The sequence below is a fragment of the Aquila chrysaetos genome, chromosome 3 (assembly GCF_900496995.4).
Source record: "Aquila chrysaetos chrysaetos chromosome 3, bAquChr1.4, whole genome shotgun sequence".
Lineage (NCBI taxonomy): Eukaryota > Metazoa > Chordata > Aves > Accipitriformes > Accipitridae > Aquila > Aquila chrysaetos.
The window spans coordinates 24,667,722-24,684,769 of NC_044006.1; the positions used below are offsets into that span (position 1 = coordinate 24,667,722).

General features: G+C 40.7%; 2 protein-coding genes across 2 annotated transcripts in view; one reads left to right on the forward strand and one right to left on the reverse strand.

Annotated features, from left to right (window-relative positions):
* The window catches only part of ACAD11 (acyl-CoA dehydrogenase family member 11), a 35,408-nt gene that overhangs the window by 8,757 nt on the left and 9,603 nt on the right, over nt 1-17,048 (forward strand). Inside the window, exons 8-13 of the mRNA XM_030009681.2 lie at nt 3,226-3,332; nt 3,476-3,599; nt 5,322-5,399; nt 5,794-5,932; nt 6,045-6,152; nt 7,367-7,465. Of these exons, the coding sequence (XP_029865541.1) occupies nt 3,226-3,332; nt 3,476-3,599; nt 5,322-5,399; nt 5,794-5,932; nt 6,045-6,152; nt 7,367-7,465 (655 nt within the window). The remainder of the gene's footprint in view (nt 1-3,225; nt 3,333-3,475; nt 3,600-5,321; nt 5,400-5,793; nt 5,933-6,044; nt 6,153-7,366; nt 7,466-17,048) is intronic.
* Nucleotides 9,410-15,413, reverse strand: ACKR4 (atypical chemokine receptor 4). Its single transcript, XM_030009680.2, is given in 2 exon segments — nt 9,410-11,459; nt 14,353-15,413. Coding segments are annotated over 2 exon segments (1,161 nt in total). The 5' UTR covers nt 14,433-15,413; the 3' UTR covers nt 9,410-10,378.

Below are 17,048 nucleotides of genomic sequence, written 5' to 3' on the forward strand. Positions count from 1 at the left end.
ATGTGGGATAAGGTACCTGGTATTGATTTGGAGTAAGAGTGTGTATGTGGGTAGTTAATTATAATCACAAGTGTGTACTGTTGTTGGTTGGCTTAAGGGTAATGTGATGGAAAAGGACTTAACTGCAAGGTTCAAGCAAATGACTTGAACTTCACTCGCAGACTTAACTGCAAGGTTCAAGTAAATGATTTATTTGAACTTCACTTACAGACTTAACACGCCACTATTGCAGGTTTTACAGATACAATGGAGGAATGCACTATTGCAATTTTTTAAGGCAAGAGTAGTACATTATTACAACCACAAGCGATTCACAGACAACCACAAGCACACACGTGTTTACAAACTTAAAGCATAAACAATATTCACTTACCCCTCCAGGTAAGGGCTCTCAATCCCAGGGAAGTTACCTCAACCGGCGTCCCAATCAAGGGGGGGAAGTGTTTCCTTCACAAGCCAACTGTATAGTTGGAGAAGTGACTCCCCCATTTCCAACCTGAATCTTACAGTTTTTATCCCCTGACTTGTGGAATGGTGTGTATGACTATGTCTGAGTGGATTATGATATATGCCTGTGATGGGTTGACCCTGGCTGGTTGCCAGGTGCCCACCAAAGCCGTTCTATCACTCCCCCTCCTCAGCTGGACAGGGGAGAGAAAATATAACAAAGAGCTTGTGGGTCGAGATAAGGACAGGAGAGATCACTCATCACTTACCGTCACGGGCAAAACAGACTCAACTTGGGGAAATTAACTCACTTTATTACAAATCAACCAGAGTAGGGTAATGAGAAAAAAACCGAATCTCAGAACACCTTCCCTCCACCCCTCCCTTCTTCCCGGGCACAACTTCACTCCCGGCTTCTCTACCAACCCCCCCCAGCGGCACAGGGGGAACGGGGATGGGGTTTACGGTCAGTTCATCACACGTTGTTTTCTGCCGCTTCATCCTCCTCAGGGGGAGGACTCATCACACTCTTCCCTGCTCCAACGTGGGGTCCCACCCACGGGAGACAGTCCTCCACGAACTTCTCCAACGTGGGCCCTTCCCACGGGCTGCAGTTCTTCACGAACTGCTCCAGCATGGGTCCTTTCCACGGTGTGCAGTCCTTCAGGAGCACACTGCTCCAGCGTGGGTCCCCCACGGGGTCACAAGTCCTGCCAGAAAACCTGCTCCGTGGGCTCCTCTCTCCACAGATCCGCAGGTCCTGCCAGGAACCTGCTCCAGCGCAGGGTTCCCACGGGGTCACAGCCTCCTTCGGGAAACCCACCTGCTCCGGCGTGGGGTCCTCCACGGCTACAGGTGGATATCTGCTCCACCGTGGACCTCCATGGACTGCAGGGGGACAGCCTGCCTCACCATGGTCTTCGCCACGGGCCGCAGGGGAATCTCTGCTCCGGCGCCTGGAGCATCTCCTCCCCCTCCTTCTTCACTGACCTTGGTGTCCGCAGAGTTGTTTCTCTTACATGTTCTCACTCCTCTCTCCGGCTGCCGAATCTGCCTGTCCCAACTTTTTTTTCCTTCTTAAAAATGTTATCACAGAGGCGTTACCACTATCGCTGATTGGCTCGGCCTTGGCCGGCGGCGGGTCCGTCTCAGAGCTGGTATTGGCTTTCTCTTGAACACAGGGGAAGCTTCTAGCAGCTTCTTACAGAAGCCACCCCTGTAACCCCCCCCCGCTACCAAAACCTTGCCAACAAAACCAATACAATGCCTAAATGAATTATGTATATCTGAGTGGAGTTTCCCCTTATCTTTCCTTTGTTGGTCTGTGATTGTTTGAATACACAAGGTTGTCATTTGAAACTGAAGCTGAAACCCTCCAGGTTTTGGGTTTTTTTACCTTGCTTCCTCAGGCAACTGAATAGTGGTTGGATTGAGACTCAGGGCATACTATTTGTTAAGGGATTTCAAGGCTCAGTTCAGGTTTTGGTTCTTTGAATGGTGCAGCCACCACCCTGTTTAGTTTAGGGCTTATCAGACAACCCAGGGCTAAGCTGTCTACACAGCTCCCCATGAGTTGTCTCTGCAGAAGGACAGGGTCTCAAGGCAATCCAAGCCTGGGTCCCTTTTGTAACCACCCGTGAGTCACCTGTGTGCACTAGACATGGTGAAACTTGTTTGCGAACTATGAGCTGGACAATCCACACAAAGAGGCTGAGCTCGCTTGCAGTAGTGCAGACATTTCTTTTTTTCTTTTTTTCCTCTACTACTTTTTGTGATTTGCCTTTAGTTTGGTTTAGCTGGGGTATGTTTTTTTTCTCTTGTGCACTCCTGTTTTCGGTTTTTGTGGTGGGGTTTTTGGCCGCAGGGGTGGCTCCTGTGAGAAGCTGCTAGAAGCTTCCCTGGCTCCAAGTCGGACCCACCGCTGGCCAAGGCTGAGCCCATCACTGACAGTGGTAGCGCCTCTGGGAGAACAGATTTAAGAAGGGGAACCTGCAGCAGAGGAGGGGAGTTGGATGTGAGGAACACCTATGCAGAGACCGAGGTCAGTGAACGAGGAGGGGGAGGAGGTGAAAGAACCCGAGCTGGAGCAGTTTGTGAGGGACTGCAGCCCGTGGGAGGGACCCCACACTGGAGCAGTTCATGGAGAACTGTCTCCCATGAGAGGGACCCGACGCCGGAGCAGGGAAAGAGTGAGGAGTCCTCCTCCCCCTGAGGAGGAAGGAGCGGCAGAGACAAGGTGGTATGAGCGGACCCCAACCCCTATTCGTCGTCCCCCTGCGCCAGGAGGTGGAGAAAACCGAGAGTGGAGTTGAGCCGGGAATGGGCCGGGGGGGGGAAGGTGTTCTAAGGTTTGGTTTTACTTCTTGTTATCCTTGTTTTGATATGATTTGTAACAGATTAAATTGGGGTTTTTTTGCCCAAGTCGAGTCTGGTTTTTACCTGTGACCATAAGTGGTGCATGATCCCTCCCAGTCCTTGTCTGCACCCACAAGCTTTTCATCCTATTTTTTCCTCATCCCACTGGGAGGAGTGAGCCAGTGGCTGCCTGGTCCTTTGTTGCTGGCTGGGCTGAAACCACGACAACCAAGCATCTCCAGTACATTAGAAATTGAACAAAAACAAAATTAACATATCCCAGTAAAATCTGTCTGGTTGCTAATTTTTTCCTTTTAAGAATATGTGCATTTAAGTGTTACTTTGATAGTTGAAGAAATAATCAATTTATTAATCATTTTTAAATGCCTAATTATACAATATATGCCTTTCATTTGGTTTTAGGGTGTGTATGCTAGATATCTCATTGGAAATGCTTCTGCAGAGAACAGTCGTGAATTTGCTAAGATTGTGAAGCCTTTGGCAGAGAGAGGGTTAGAGCTCTCAAAAAGGTAAGAGTAGTCTAAACTGCTGGTCAAAGGCAAGGCAAAGCTTTTACAATGTCTTCACTTACTTAAATGCTGTATAAAGCAGTTTATATTATTATGAGGGAAAATCTGGTTTAGTAGTTATTGCACTGAACGTTCTTCTCTAGGTCATCTTTCAGCAGCACACACCACAGCATTTCTGGAGAGCTGTTCCATCAAAGTAGGAAAGGCCAAGAAATTTTGCTGAAGGTCAAGCAGTTCATGAAGCAGCACATATATCCAGCTGAGAAGGTAAAAACTTTTAGTAAACCTATTTATAAATGAACATTTTATGACTAGATTTTATAAAAATGTAAAACTATGTATAGAAGTCACGTCCTCCTGTTTGTTTTTTTGTTTGTTTGTTTGTTTCAAACAGCCGTATTTTCATGCAGTGATGTTTGTGGCATTGAAAAATATTAACAGAAATCATTATAGTCTGCGTTAATTTTTTGCAGAATTAAAATGTTGTATGCATTGTTAATGAAAGCTAAGAGTTACTTTTTAAAGTTTAAGAACTACTCTTTTTAAGAAGAGTTACTTTTTAAAGGTATTTGCCAAAATACTTCAACACTAACAAAAACCTAGAACTCTTATGTACTAAACAGAAAGATGCTTGGTTAAAAAATGGAATCGGCTGGTTTTAACCATACAAAGTTGAATGTTTCTGTTTCTTGCCTTATTTTTTTTAAGTGTGACTTTTATGACAAAATATGGATTCCATAATGTGTCAATGTAGCCTCATTCCTGAATATATCTAATACCAGCGAAGGTTTGAAATCAGATCACGAGAAATATCCACAGAAGTCCCTAATTAGTGGAAGGGAAAATGCGATGAAGCATTTTACTTCTTACCCTAGGGAGATTAGAAATTTTCTGCCTAGAAAGTTGGTTCAACTTTTAGCCTCATGAAAGCACAGGTGACTTTTGTTGCAGAATTTGTTTTTTTTGGCTTTTTTTTTTTTTTTTTTTGTAGTCAGGCAGAAACGCAAAGAACATATTAGTCTAAAAGATTTGTGAATGCATCCGCTTATCGCAAGGAGGGGTTGAGAGCAGAAACTCTTGATGTGCAAAGTTTCTTAGAAGTCTGTCTAGTTTTGGATTGTCCAAGGAAGCCTTGCAATAATTAAAGTACTTGCTTTAAAAAAAAACAAAAAAACAACCACAAACAAGCCATGCAAGGCAAGTTTTGCAGTTGAGTACTGTTGTGCTTGTAAGTTATTTCTGGTAACAGGGATTGTGAATCAGGACTTGTAAATTCTACTTTGAAATTTGTCTTATTGTGTGTTTTTTCAGAAGAGGGCACTACTTCTACTCATTCTAAAACTAGTTCTGGACCAGCTTTGAAGTGCTGTGCCTCTCTAAAACACGCTTGTGAAAATACTAGCATTATTGAATACAGAGTTTTACTTAGTACTAGGCACTGGTGCTCGGAATGACTGCTTACATAATCTATTAAGGAATTATTTTGACAGGAAAAGAAAATGTATTCATTGCAGTTTTTTTCTCAGTTAAAAAAAGATTAACTGGCTTATATATCTGAATGTTGTGACGGGAAACCTGAATCTTAAGTGTCAGTACGTCAGGCTTTTATTTGTTGTTTTAATTCTGGGTTCATGCCTCTTGTGCGTGCTGTTGGTAACAGTTACTTGTATCATCAGAAAACACTGGCCTTCTACCGTCATCATCACATACTTTAAACCACCGCAAATCATCTCCCTGTATGAAATAAGGTACTGATTGGGGTCATCTCCATGACACATTTAAAGTCTTGCAATATGAACAGATTGCAGTTTGATTTTTCAGTTATATTTTTAATTGTATAATGCAACCAACTGCATAATAAAAACCTGTGCTGAATATTTTTTTTATTGGTTTCTTGGTGTGTAGCACTGGAAAAGACACCTTATTATTACTTGTGTATATTACATGTGTTCTTAATTTAAACAGCATCTTTTTAATTGTTTCTCTAAGGAAATAATAAAATACTATGCTGGACATGCAAATACTGAGGAAAAATGGAAGAAACCACCACTGCTTGAGAGACTGAAGGTATGGGATAATAAATATTCTTGAATATTTAAAACTTTACTCTAGCAGTAAAAGAAACAGGCGCTGACATACAGTGTAAGAATGTTTGGTGTATCCTGTTGGAGAAGTTACTCTGCATGGAAGGAAACAGTGTGAAGAACAGTGAAAGGAAAGAAAGTGTGCAAAAGGAGGTGAGAGATACGAATGAGGAGAAAAGCAAAAGTGAGTTCTCTGAGGGGTATGTCTGAACTTTAAGTCAAAAACTACCTATTGAAAATAGCTATAGAAACAAGGCATTGGATACATTGGACAGTATGTTAGGCAGGAAGGAAGAAAATGGGCAGGAAGCCAGAATTTAAATTTTTTGTTTTTTTAAAGTTTTATTGCTAATGTTTTTCTCTGATTCTTTTAACAGGAAATGGCCAAAGTAGAAGGTCTGTGGAACCTTTTTCTCCCAGATGTCAGTGGTCTCAGCCAGCTTGACTACGCGCTAATAGCTGAGGAGACGGGGAAATGCCTCTTTGCTCCTGAGGTTTTCAACTGTCATGCACCAGGTTAGCACCCCTGTCCCATAACTACAACACTGAGAGCATTAAAAAGTTGGGCATCTTAAGCCTTACGAGTTGTGTGTCTCAAGGAGTAAACATGACTACTGATTTCTTACAGACACTGGAAACATGGAGGTCCTGCATATGTATGGGACTGAAGAGCAAAAGAAAGAGTGGCTGGAGCCTCTCCTAGAAGGGAAGATTAGTTCTTGCTTCTGCATGACAGGTAAATTTTTCTCCACAAGAGAGTTAGAGGCAATTGGCAGAAATTTCGCATGGCATATGCAAAAAGTACAAAACTACAAGTTGTTATGTGTTAATGAACTAATGAAGAAATTTCCACTGTATCTGTGAATGTGTTTGAATATGAAATGATCTATGAGGTGTGAATGCAAAGTGAAGCACCCTTGCTGCCCTTCCCTGATAGTTACCATTTCTCATGTTTACAATAATTAGTATTTGCTTTCCGTATACTTTTCGGTTTACTTTTAGTACTAGTAAAATACATTTTATTGTACCAAACAGGTTTACAATAAAACTTACCCTTTTTTGTAATGTGCTTTGGGTTCTCTAGGAACATACAATTAGATACAAGTATGATGATTGTGATTAAAGTTGTGTAGTTTTGCTGTATGTAGGCAGAGGTTTTAAGACATAACCTGAAGATAACTTGCAAAACATACGATGCACTTGCTTTATGTCTGTAGCTCAGCATTATATTAATTTTTGCTCTTGCAAAATGCTTGTGGCATTCAGCATTTCTGGAAGGCCTGGCTCTTGAAATAGGCAGGTAGCTTTTGAACATGTGATGTTAAAATCTTGATCTTCCTGTGTCAGCAGGAGTTGAGGGAACTAAGCCTTGCAGAGCTGGACCCTTATTTTGCAAATTCTGTTTTACTGTGTTCCTCAAGAGGAAAATGGTGCTTTTGTTTTAAAGAAGATGGCCTATAAAAGAAGTTAAGGGTGAAAGGAGAGAGGAGGAATCTTTCCTGTTCCAAACAATCATTGAGGACATTTTGCTGGCAACTTTGTGTAACCTATTTCATAAACCATCACAAAAGTAGTTTAAATATCTTTATTTTCACTTGAGAAGAGCCTAGGGGGAAAAAAGGCAAAGGAGAGATATGACTGTAATCTATAAGTATATTGGAAGGGGGAAGGATTTAAAAACATCAGGGAAGGAAGAAGGCTGTTGACTGTAAAAGGGTAGTCTGAGCCCAAGAACAAGGAACTTTAAACTGGCTATGGATAACAGGTTGTTGGAAAAGAGAAAAGCCTGTGACCGCCAGCAGAGTGAGGTTCTGAAAACAGCTTTTCTTCTGGGAGCAAAACAGTGTCACTGTCAATAGAGTATATCCAGATCCCTATATTTGTGGAGGTAGTACTTACTACCTGTATATTTATTCCAGTGGTTGGTTTTTGGTTTTTTCTTTAACACAGAACCTGATGTGGCTTCAAGTGATGCCACCAATATGCAATGCAGCATTGAGCGAGATGGAAACAGTTATGTGATCAATGGCAAGAAGTGGTGGAGCAGTGGTAAGTACGGAAACCCTAAATAAGAATGGCTAAGTCTAAAATTCTTTCCAAGAACTGATAAAAATATTTGTGCTCCATTTCTGAGATGGAAAATTATCTCTTCTTGAATAAAGGCAATAGAATGTAAAGCAATGGAAAGAGCTGAATCGAGCTTTTGTTGTATGAAGAAAAGTCCAAGACTCAAATCCAGTTTGGGGTTTGGAGTTCCTTTTTGGAACCTCTGAATTTCGTTCACAGAATGAATGCTACTATTGTTCTTTAAACGTTACCTCTTCCCATCAGGTAACTTACACGTTTATGGCCGTAGCCTTTAAACTTTGTTTTTATGAAGCTGTCTTTGGCAGCTTGTGTGTGAGGTTTGAGTGTACTGTGTAGTTACAGTAAAATTTGGCTGCTTTTTAAACTAGCGTGTAATGCTGTTGGACTGACTGTTACAGGTGATTTTCTTATACTATACTTCCCAGAAAAATCAATGGACTGCACTGTAAGTGGTAAATGTTCCTGATATTGTAGTACTGTTACTTTTTTACCAAAACATACGTGACAGCTACTTGAAAGTCATCATTCCCTGGAAGTTTGGAAGCCAGCTAAATAAACTGAGTTGCTAACTGGAGTGAAACTTAAGCGTTTCATTTAGCTACATTTCGCAGCTACCTACTGATACATGCTGGTGCAGTACCTAGCCTCACCAGAAGATAGGTCTCTCTCTCTTTTCTAGTACTGCAGAACTGGCAGCAAAAGGAGGCATGGAATCTTGTCTCTTGACCTGAGAGTATCGCTTAACTGCTGTCTGCTATGTTTGCTGTGGGTCAGTGTCTCCCAACTGTGCATTGCATTTCCTAAGGAAGTAATGGGAAAGTTTGTAGGAGGTCACACACTCAATGTATTATTTGTAAAATTAGTCACATGAATTATAAAAAGGAGAGTAAACATAAGTGAGTGATCATGATTTGGTTTGTCTTGTTTCTAATAAAAATAATTAGGACAGTCAGATTTGCTGAAGGATAGACGCATAAAAGGCGCTGCAGTTTCAAGAAGTTTGAGAAGCATATACATGCAGCTCTGTCTTAGTCAGTCTCCTTTTTCTGCCTGGTTGGTTTTTAGGTTTGGGTTGGGGGGGGGGGGGGCGGGTTTCGCTTTTTACTCTGAGTGGGACATTAGGACCTTGGATATTTGGGAATTCCAGAAGCCTGACAGCCTGGTCATAATGTCGCTCTGGGTGCAACCACTCTGTATTTGTGAAGACAAGTCATAAAGCACACATGCAAGGAGTCAGTTGCTTCGTGGAAGCATTGGAGTTTCTTACCATGCTTTGCATGGGTGCTTTGCACATCTACAGTAAATCCAGTATGGCTTACATATGTCAGATTTATGGTGTATGTGTCGAAGCACTGTCAAGCACTTCTGACTTACCCGTTCACGCCCTTGTATTTCTCAAAATACTGGGCACAAATTCTGTAAGCTTTTGTCATCCAAACAGAAGAGGCTTATGTCTTGTTTATGCTACTGTTGTTTCTTGTCTGTCATTTTAGAACTTCTTCTTCCAGTTCATAATTGTGTAACTAGGAACAGTGTCTAAAGATGAGAGATTCTTGTTGGCTTCATAAGCTGTAGATCAGGCATTTTGTCAGAGCCCATGGGATGTTTGAAGGCAGGGACAGTATGCTATAATACCACTTTTTTTTAACTCTGAAAGCTAATATGTCAGTATATTTTAAGTGCTTCCAGAGAGTCATGGAAAACTGCTGTTTTCCTGGAATCCTTGCCAGCACTGTGGCAGGGGACATCTTTGGTACCTCTCCATGGAAAAAACGTAAAACCCACCGACCATGAGCTGCATTTGGAATGAGAACCTCTCTCATTCAGCAAGCAAGGCTTCTAGCCTTTGCTGGTTGATAAATGCCTATGATGAGGGATGTCAATACCTACTAAAACAAAACAAACATAAGGATATGAATAAGTGACAGCCAGTGCACTTTTTGTATTCTTTGATTTTATTGTATCTCCATATGTTTTAGCAGATACAGTTATTGCAGTATTTGATTCATTTTACAAATTCTGACTAGAAATTCCAGGCCCTGTATCTGAAGATTAACTTTTTCTTACATTTCTGCTAATGCTTTGACTGCACTACTTTGGCATTTACATTTGACATTATGTTTACAGAGATCTAGAATGTGCCTCCCATAGGGCACTGGGCTTGTTGAGGTTTAGGGTGAACAGAAAAGGAGAGGTGAAAGGTTATTTTTAGTAGTTAGAGAGGAGTTACTGTTTTTTGTGGAGGATGTTGTTGTTGCTATACATATGTGGAAACACATAAAGAATGGCTCCCCCACCAAGTTCTCAGCCATGAACTGATACCTCATTTCAAGCTGCAAGTGTATTTACAGAATGATAGCTGAGGAAGAAAACGGAACTGATTTATAGGCAAATATTCTAAAGTTTTACAAAATAGGTGGAGAAACACAAGGTTATTAACGTTTGGTAGAAAAGTTCCTATACTGCTGTTTTATTGCTGCTGGTTTCTTTTTCTGTTTTAATTATATGTTTAGACATGTGCAGATTGTTCATTACACAGCTATTTACGTGCCTAGTGCTGTGACCCTTTTAAATTTAAATCTTGGGGAGTTTTAGGTGTTTGGGTTTTGTTGTCGTTCTGGGAGGTTTGGGTTTGGTTTTTTTTTCCAGTAAGTATCTCTAGTTGTTTCTAGGAATTTCAGTATTTAGTTCTTGCCTGATGCCTGATTTTGATCAACATGTTCACTTTGAACTGCACTGCAGTGTCTTGGCTAGTCTGCAGGTTCAGAAATTAATCTGAAAGTTGACTTGCACACAAACAGCTGCTGAAACAATACCCTCAGAATTAGTAAATAATTCCCTTGGTTATATAAGATAATGGAAGTAATGGAGAGTCTATATAGTGAAACTAATTGTTTCTTCAGTATGGTCTTCATAATTCATAGAAATTTCTTCAGGTCTTCCATTCTGTTGTTGCCTTCTCCAGTATCCATAATTTTTTGCGATTTTCATAATATGCATTTTAAAAGAGGCGCCCAGAAAGGTGTAGAGAAGAGGGTTCAGGCAGGTGTGAAACAAAGCTATGCTCTTGGTGACCTGGAGTGTGATGTCTGTGGTTTTACTCACATCACAGTCAGTAATCAGCAGATAGATGATATCAATGGCTCGCCAGAACTTAACAATGTTGTACGGTAGCTGGGTAATAATGAAAGTAGCCACTACTGCCAGCAGAACCATGAAAGGTCTAGTTTTTTTAGCATTTGCAGATCTAAAGATTGCTCGAGCAGTAGCTGAGTAGCAGATCAGCATTACTAGGAAAGGAAGCAGAAATTCCAGGATAATTTCCAGGATTTGAATGGTTGCTTTTAAGAGTGTTTCCATATTCATTGGAAATACAGGAAGGCATTCATTCCTGTCATTGTGTTTCTTGACTTGATTAAATATCAATTCAGGGATACTGAGGAAAATGGCAGATAGCCAGACACAGATGCAGGTAACACTGCAGTGTTTACTGGTTCTTCTATGACCCCGGGATTCAGAAGTGGCCCTGTATCTATCCACACTGATAGAGGCCAGGAACAGCATGCTAGAGCTGAAATTCATGGTGTACAGAGAAGAAGTGAGCTTGCACATGGCGTTTCCAAGTTCCCATCCCTGCACTGCATTTGCAGCCCAAAAAGGGAGTGTAAAGAGCAAGAGCAAATCAGCAATGGCTAGATGCATGATGTACACATCCGTCTTAGTCTTCGGTTTCTTGCAATAGGCATAAATTGCGACCACTAATGAATTCCCAGCAACTCCAACAGTGAAAGCCAATGCATAGAACACAGGGAGAAATAATTTACTGAAATTTCTCACATCGTTTTTTTCACAGAGAAGCTCATATGTATTGTAATCTATAACAGAGTTGAGCTCATCCTCCTCATCCTCAATCCAGTAATCAGTTGAGTTATTCATATCCCAGCCGATGGCAAAGCTACAAGACACAAAAAAGGGGGGGAGAAGGGAACACCAAAGAAAGATACTGGGTTTAAGTTTTAAAATTTCTGTTGAAACCTAAATCCCTTGCTCAGGGTTGCTTACACATGTCAAGTTTAAAGAAGTTGGATATAGACAATACATAAGTAAATGCTCAAAGTAGAGCTAGACAGTGATGGAGGCAGAACAGACTGTCTCAAATTCTCACATGAAATGGGGTAACTGACTACATCTGTGTGTGCAATGCAAAGTGAAATGGATTCAGTTGAAATGCTTTCATTAACCTTAGTGTTTGAGATTGCAAGATGCTTGGGGGTGCAGCTCACAGGTTTCCACATTTCAGCTGAGGAGCCATCATTGCTTAAGCTGCTCTGACTCAGTTATGTCTGACTGTATTCCATTAAAAAATAAATTTATACCTTTACAGGGTTGAAATTACACCTTCCTCTCTACAGCCTCTGCGAAGCAAAGGAGTACAGCTGAAGGCTGTAAATGCTATTACAATAGGGTGGATAAGGAATACTAACAGGTTAAAGCTGAGAGGCAAGCAGTAGTGTTCTGTGCCTACTGTCATAAATTTTGGCAAATTTGGGATATGAGTATCATAGGGAGAATGTGCTTGCTTGTTTCTCGGGCACACGTATACATGCTCATTACATAAAGCACAGCAGTGGAGTCAGTTGCTGAACAGTGGTGGAACAGGTTTAGTTTAGTCTCCATCCCACAGAGCGAGCTGCCTTATGCTGGTGTGGAATTTCTTACAGAACCAAATTGCTGTGCGTATGCTGCATCTTGCAGCTGGAGACTTCTCAGGGTTATGCACAGAAAGGAATCTTATCACATACAAAACTGCTGACAAGTACCCAAACAGCTCAGAAGCTCTGCTGTTTTTTCAAATACTATCTCATGGGAGATTTACTCTGTAAACACTAAGGCTGTATTCTCACTGCCAGTTTAGGGCTGAAGTTTGAGTGTTCCTATCTTCAGACTGTGTCTTAAGTAAGTCGTGTCCTACGGTATTTTCTTTTCCTGGAATTGTGTTCATTACTAATTTGCTGAAATTCTTTCTGTTGTAAACTACAGTCCTGCAGTGCCCTGTTTTCTTGAAATAAATGGGATTAAGATTTCTTAACACCAGTAGCAAAAAGTAGCCGAGAATGAAAAACACATGCCCCTTTCTCATCATTTGCAGTGCTTCAGAATTTGAGGCCAATGTTACTGAAAGCAGATTCTTAACTGATATTCTGCCCCAGAGCTACAATTTGGCTTTTTCAAGCTTGGAAAAACTCCCAAATACCATTTCTGGTTTTTAGACAAAGATTTAAATGAAGGGTTGCTGAACTTATTATTAACACTATCTCTGAATTTTTTTTTTATTCTGTCTACCATGTCTGCCAGGAAAAATAAGTTACTGATTGATGTCATATTCAGGGATGCAGACCAATTAAATAGAGAGAAATGAGTAATTTCTATTTTTTTTTTTTTTTTTTTTTCTCCAGTGAATCTGCTATCTAAATTTTTTTTTAAAAGTGTGTTCGCTAGAAATTAACTATTTGGTTTGGCTTCATCCTTAATTACTTTGTTGGATTATTTTGTTAACTTTTCAAAACGTTTCCCGTTAAGCTTTAAACAATGATTACTCTTAAGTCTGTCATTTACTGTTGCCTAAATAAGGTGTGCAGAATGGAAAAATAAGTAATTCTATTTATTACTTCAGCAAGGGATGTCTATTCTATGCCTCACAAGTTGTGTTAGCAGGATTTTTCAGCAGGGGCAATCTTTTGCAGCTTTATGGTACTTTGAGGAGAAATTCAGACATCGGCAGCAAATGAATTTTTTTTTTTAGTAGAAGAGAAACTGCTGCAGGGAGAATGTAATGCACTCTAGCCAAGATTAGAAGAAAATTAAATTTTAAACTGTAAAGATTTGTTGTGGTCTAAAACATTTATTACAGAACCCATCTGGGAACACTTAATCAAATCGGATCACTGGCAAGTTTGCTTGGAAGCAAAACACTACACATTTCAGTGCAAACTTTAAGAAATCTGTATATCACAGAGCGGTTCGGGTGTGACAAGGAACATGCTCCACTGCCTGATATGCTTTTGGCTGACTTGAGTTCATGACAGAAACAAAGTTATCTGAAATGCAACAGTTGGTATTTCTCCCTCAAAAACACAGTTATGTTTTGGCTAAGGTAGCTATTTTTGTCATTCCTGTTAATGTTGTTGCTCAGGCGCACGTATATGTATGTGCCCGTTACATAAAGCAGAGCCATCCCATGGGAGTCAGTTGCTGAACAGTGGTGGAACAGGCTTAGTTTAGTCTCCATCCCACACAGTGAGCCGCCTTATGTGCGTGTGGAATTTCTTGCAGAATCAAATTGCAGTGGGTACACTGCATTTTACAGCTGGAGACTTCTCAGAATGTTATGCACAGAAAGGAATCTTTTCACATACAAAACTGCCCACAAGTACCCAAACAGTTCAAAACCTCAGCTGTTTTTTCAAGTACTGTTTCTAAGAGGTATATTAATAGATATATTAATAGACAGCTTTGCATGTTTTCTTGCAGAATTATCCCAGCTTCCATTTAGATACAAATTCAGTGTTTCTGTGTGTTTAAACTTGACAGGGGATTGGATGAGTAAATGTTGAGTGAAGTTAATATCCCCAGTTTAAACAGACAGACTTTTTCTTTAATGAAGTAAGCAGTATTCTGTTCTTCTACTGAACAAATCTAATTTTAAGACTGGAAATGAGCATGTCCCTTAGTGAAATTATGTCTCTCCGTAAAGCCAACTTATCTAAGAGTAAATCCTAGCTCTTCTCTACGAAAATAAGTATATCACGCTTAATATACAAAGCAGTAAATATTAAAACAAAACTAACCTTCTTTTGTCAGCGCACTAGTAGCAGGTACTGTAATTGAGATGTGCTTCAGTGAAATGATCTGAAATGGTCTGACACATTGCATTTTGTCTTAAAGCACCACACCCTCATCTGGAAGTCAGTTGCACTTTCAGTTTGACTTGCCAGTTTAAAAAAAAATTAAAAAAAAATCCTGCTTTCCTGGAAACTCTTCTCATGTTGAACATGTGCATTTCCTACGTTCCTCCCTGTTCCAACCAGAATGTGAGTGTTCTTTGGAAGGTCAAGACTCTCTTATTATTTCACTGTGTTGTTGGTTGTTTTATTCCTGAAAGTCCAAATGTTTTTTTTTTACATCATCAAAAGGCTTTTATCAAATCACACATTTAAAAGGTGAAAAGGAGAGAAAGAGGGGGAGGTCTGTCTGGGGCAGAGTTACCTGTAGGGAGTCACTATATTCTTTCCTCAGGGCACTACTGTGCTTTTGATGTGCCTATGTAAGGTTTTAAGGGATCCTTACATCCCCGTTTTAAGTAACTTTTTAGGGGATACAATAGAAAGATGAGTTTGCTTTTTGTGAGATAGGGGAGGTTGCTCTTTCAGTATGTGATATTGAACAAAACCAGGAAGATGATAGGGAAAAGATGTGAAAGCAAGTGGTAAATTGTCAACCAGAGTATAAGCAGATGGTCCTGCACCCTGGGGGAGAGTTCTCAGGGACTTGAATGTTACTGGTCAGACACAAAATCAAGTTGGTGTTTGATAACATTTCTACAGAAAGTGCGAGCGAGGCAGATACTGTAAAAGAAAAATAGAAAGATGCTTTTCCATCCATGAGGTTTCTTCCACTTGCAGTGTGCTCTCTGCATTATAATGAGTCAATACTTTTACAGGAAAGAGAAGGTGGAGAAGTTCTGCAGTTTACATGCAGACATTAATATTTCTGCGCTGAGGCATGGACTTACCTGTTCTAAGAATTCCTAAAATTACTGGATCTTGCTTAAATTTCCACAATCTCTACAGCTTCAAATTGGTCTCTTGTGCAAGAGTACCTTGTGCAGAGTGTCAGGAACCTTCCGTGATCTTCCAGTGCTTTTATTTTGTTTGAATTATCATGTATCCTGTAGCAGTCTAATGAGTTTCAGTAAATGCTATATTGATGCCAAGCAACAGAAAGAGATTTTGAGCAGACCAGAGGTCAGGTTTTGTGTTTTGGCATACTGGCTAAATTGACACGCCTGCTGTGGATGGATTAGCCATCTGTCTGTGCTTCAACTCTTTTGGAATATGTGATAGGAAAGGTTTTTCAAAATAGGCAGCGAAGAATGTAGTGGGCAGATGTTTTCCACGCGCTTCTCACTTCATCTGCATTCACGAGAAAGAAAAATGGGTTGGGAGAGGAGTTGGAGTCTAGAGAAAGAGTGCTGCAATATTTGTGCATATTTCTGCAATGTTTTAATCTTGAGTTATCACAGCACTTCACTGGTGTTCTTCACAGTGGCAGGTAAGACATTTGGGTTGCTTCCAGCATGTCTGCTTCTTGCAAGTCATGTTGTTGCTTAGAGGCCTGAGCTATATCTCTTTAAAATAAGTGAATCTCTCAGTTCTGAATGGCCCTTGTCTCAGTACGGTCCCCAACAAGATAGAATAATTGGGGTAGAACTGAGAAACCTTCCAGGGAAATATCACTGTGCAATGCCTGCAGAAAAGATGGTTTTGTTACCAGTGCCTAAGAGGTCCTGTGGGCAGGTTATAGGAAGGCAGTTCATGTAAATCCTGTGCTGTTTATTACAGTGCTTCAGTTCCTCTTAACTTTGCAGGTGCAGGGAGGACATAACCTTCCAATCAGAGTACAGAAATAATACTGTCATGTAATACCAGATTTCAGTATGGCCATATAGGCTCAAAAATAACAAAAATTATTTAATAAGTAAGAGTGAATGCAAAATGACAATGGACCTTGTTTAACTAACAAGCGCTTGTGGCTGTGTAAAAGTGGGATGAAGGTGAGGAAAAAAATGTTCCTAAATGTTGTTGAGAGCAGCTGCTCTCACTGGCGCCATGTGAGACTGCAAGCTCTAGCTGGGAATGACTAGCAGCCACATTCAGTGGCAGCACTGCGTAGCCCTTGCTGATGAGCTGCAGAACCCCAGCATTGTCTGTCTTTGCTGGTTGTAGCCAGTTTGCTCGCAGCTCCATTATAATCTCTACCAGATGCCCAGCAGTGTTATCTGGAGAAGATGAGATAAAAGTACAGAATACATTGTGCTAGTGGATAGAAATTACTGCAGGCTCTTGGGGGGGTCTCCTTTTCTCCATTAGAAGATCACCATATTACAACAACCAATACCACACTGCCATCCACCCTACTTGGTCTAGTTTCTTCTTGTAGGAGAGTCCAGAACATGTGTTTATCAGTGCTTTTCTAGGAAGCTGCCAAGTCTGTAATGTCACCATGAGCCCTGATCTTTAGCAGAGAGAGGTAACCCACCAGGCAGGAGCCAACATGGCAAGAGTCATAGGTATTCTGGGCATTCAAGTAGTAGATTATCCTGCCTTTGTTGTCTCAGCCAAAAATTTGAAGATTGGACACTGAAAAATAGATAACTAGATTGCAAGAATTAAATGCTGTTCGCTTCTGAAACCAGGTTATATGGTAGCTGCTTTAAAGGTTGTACTGTCCATGTCTGTGCCACATTTAGTACTCTCCACCGGAA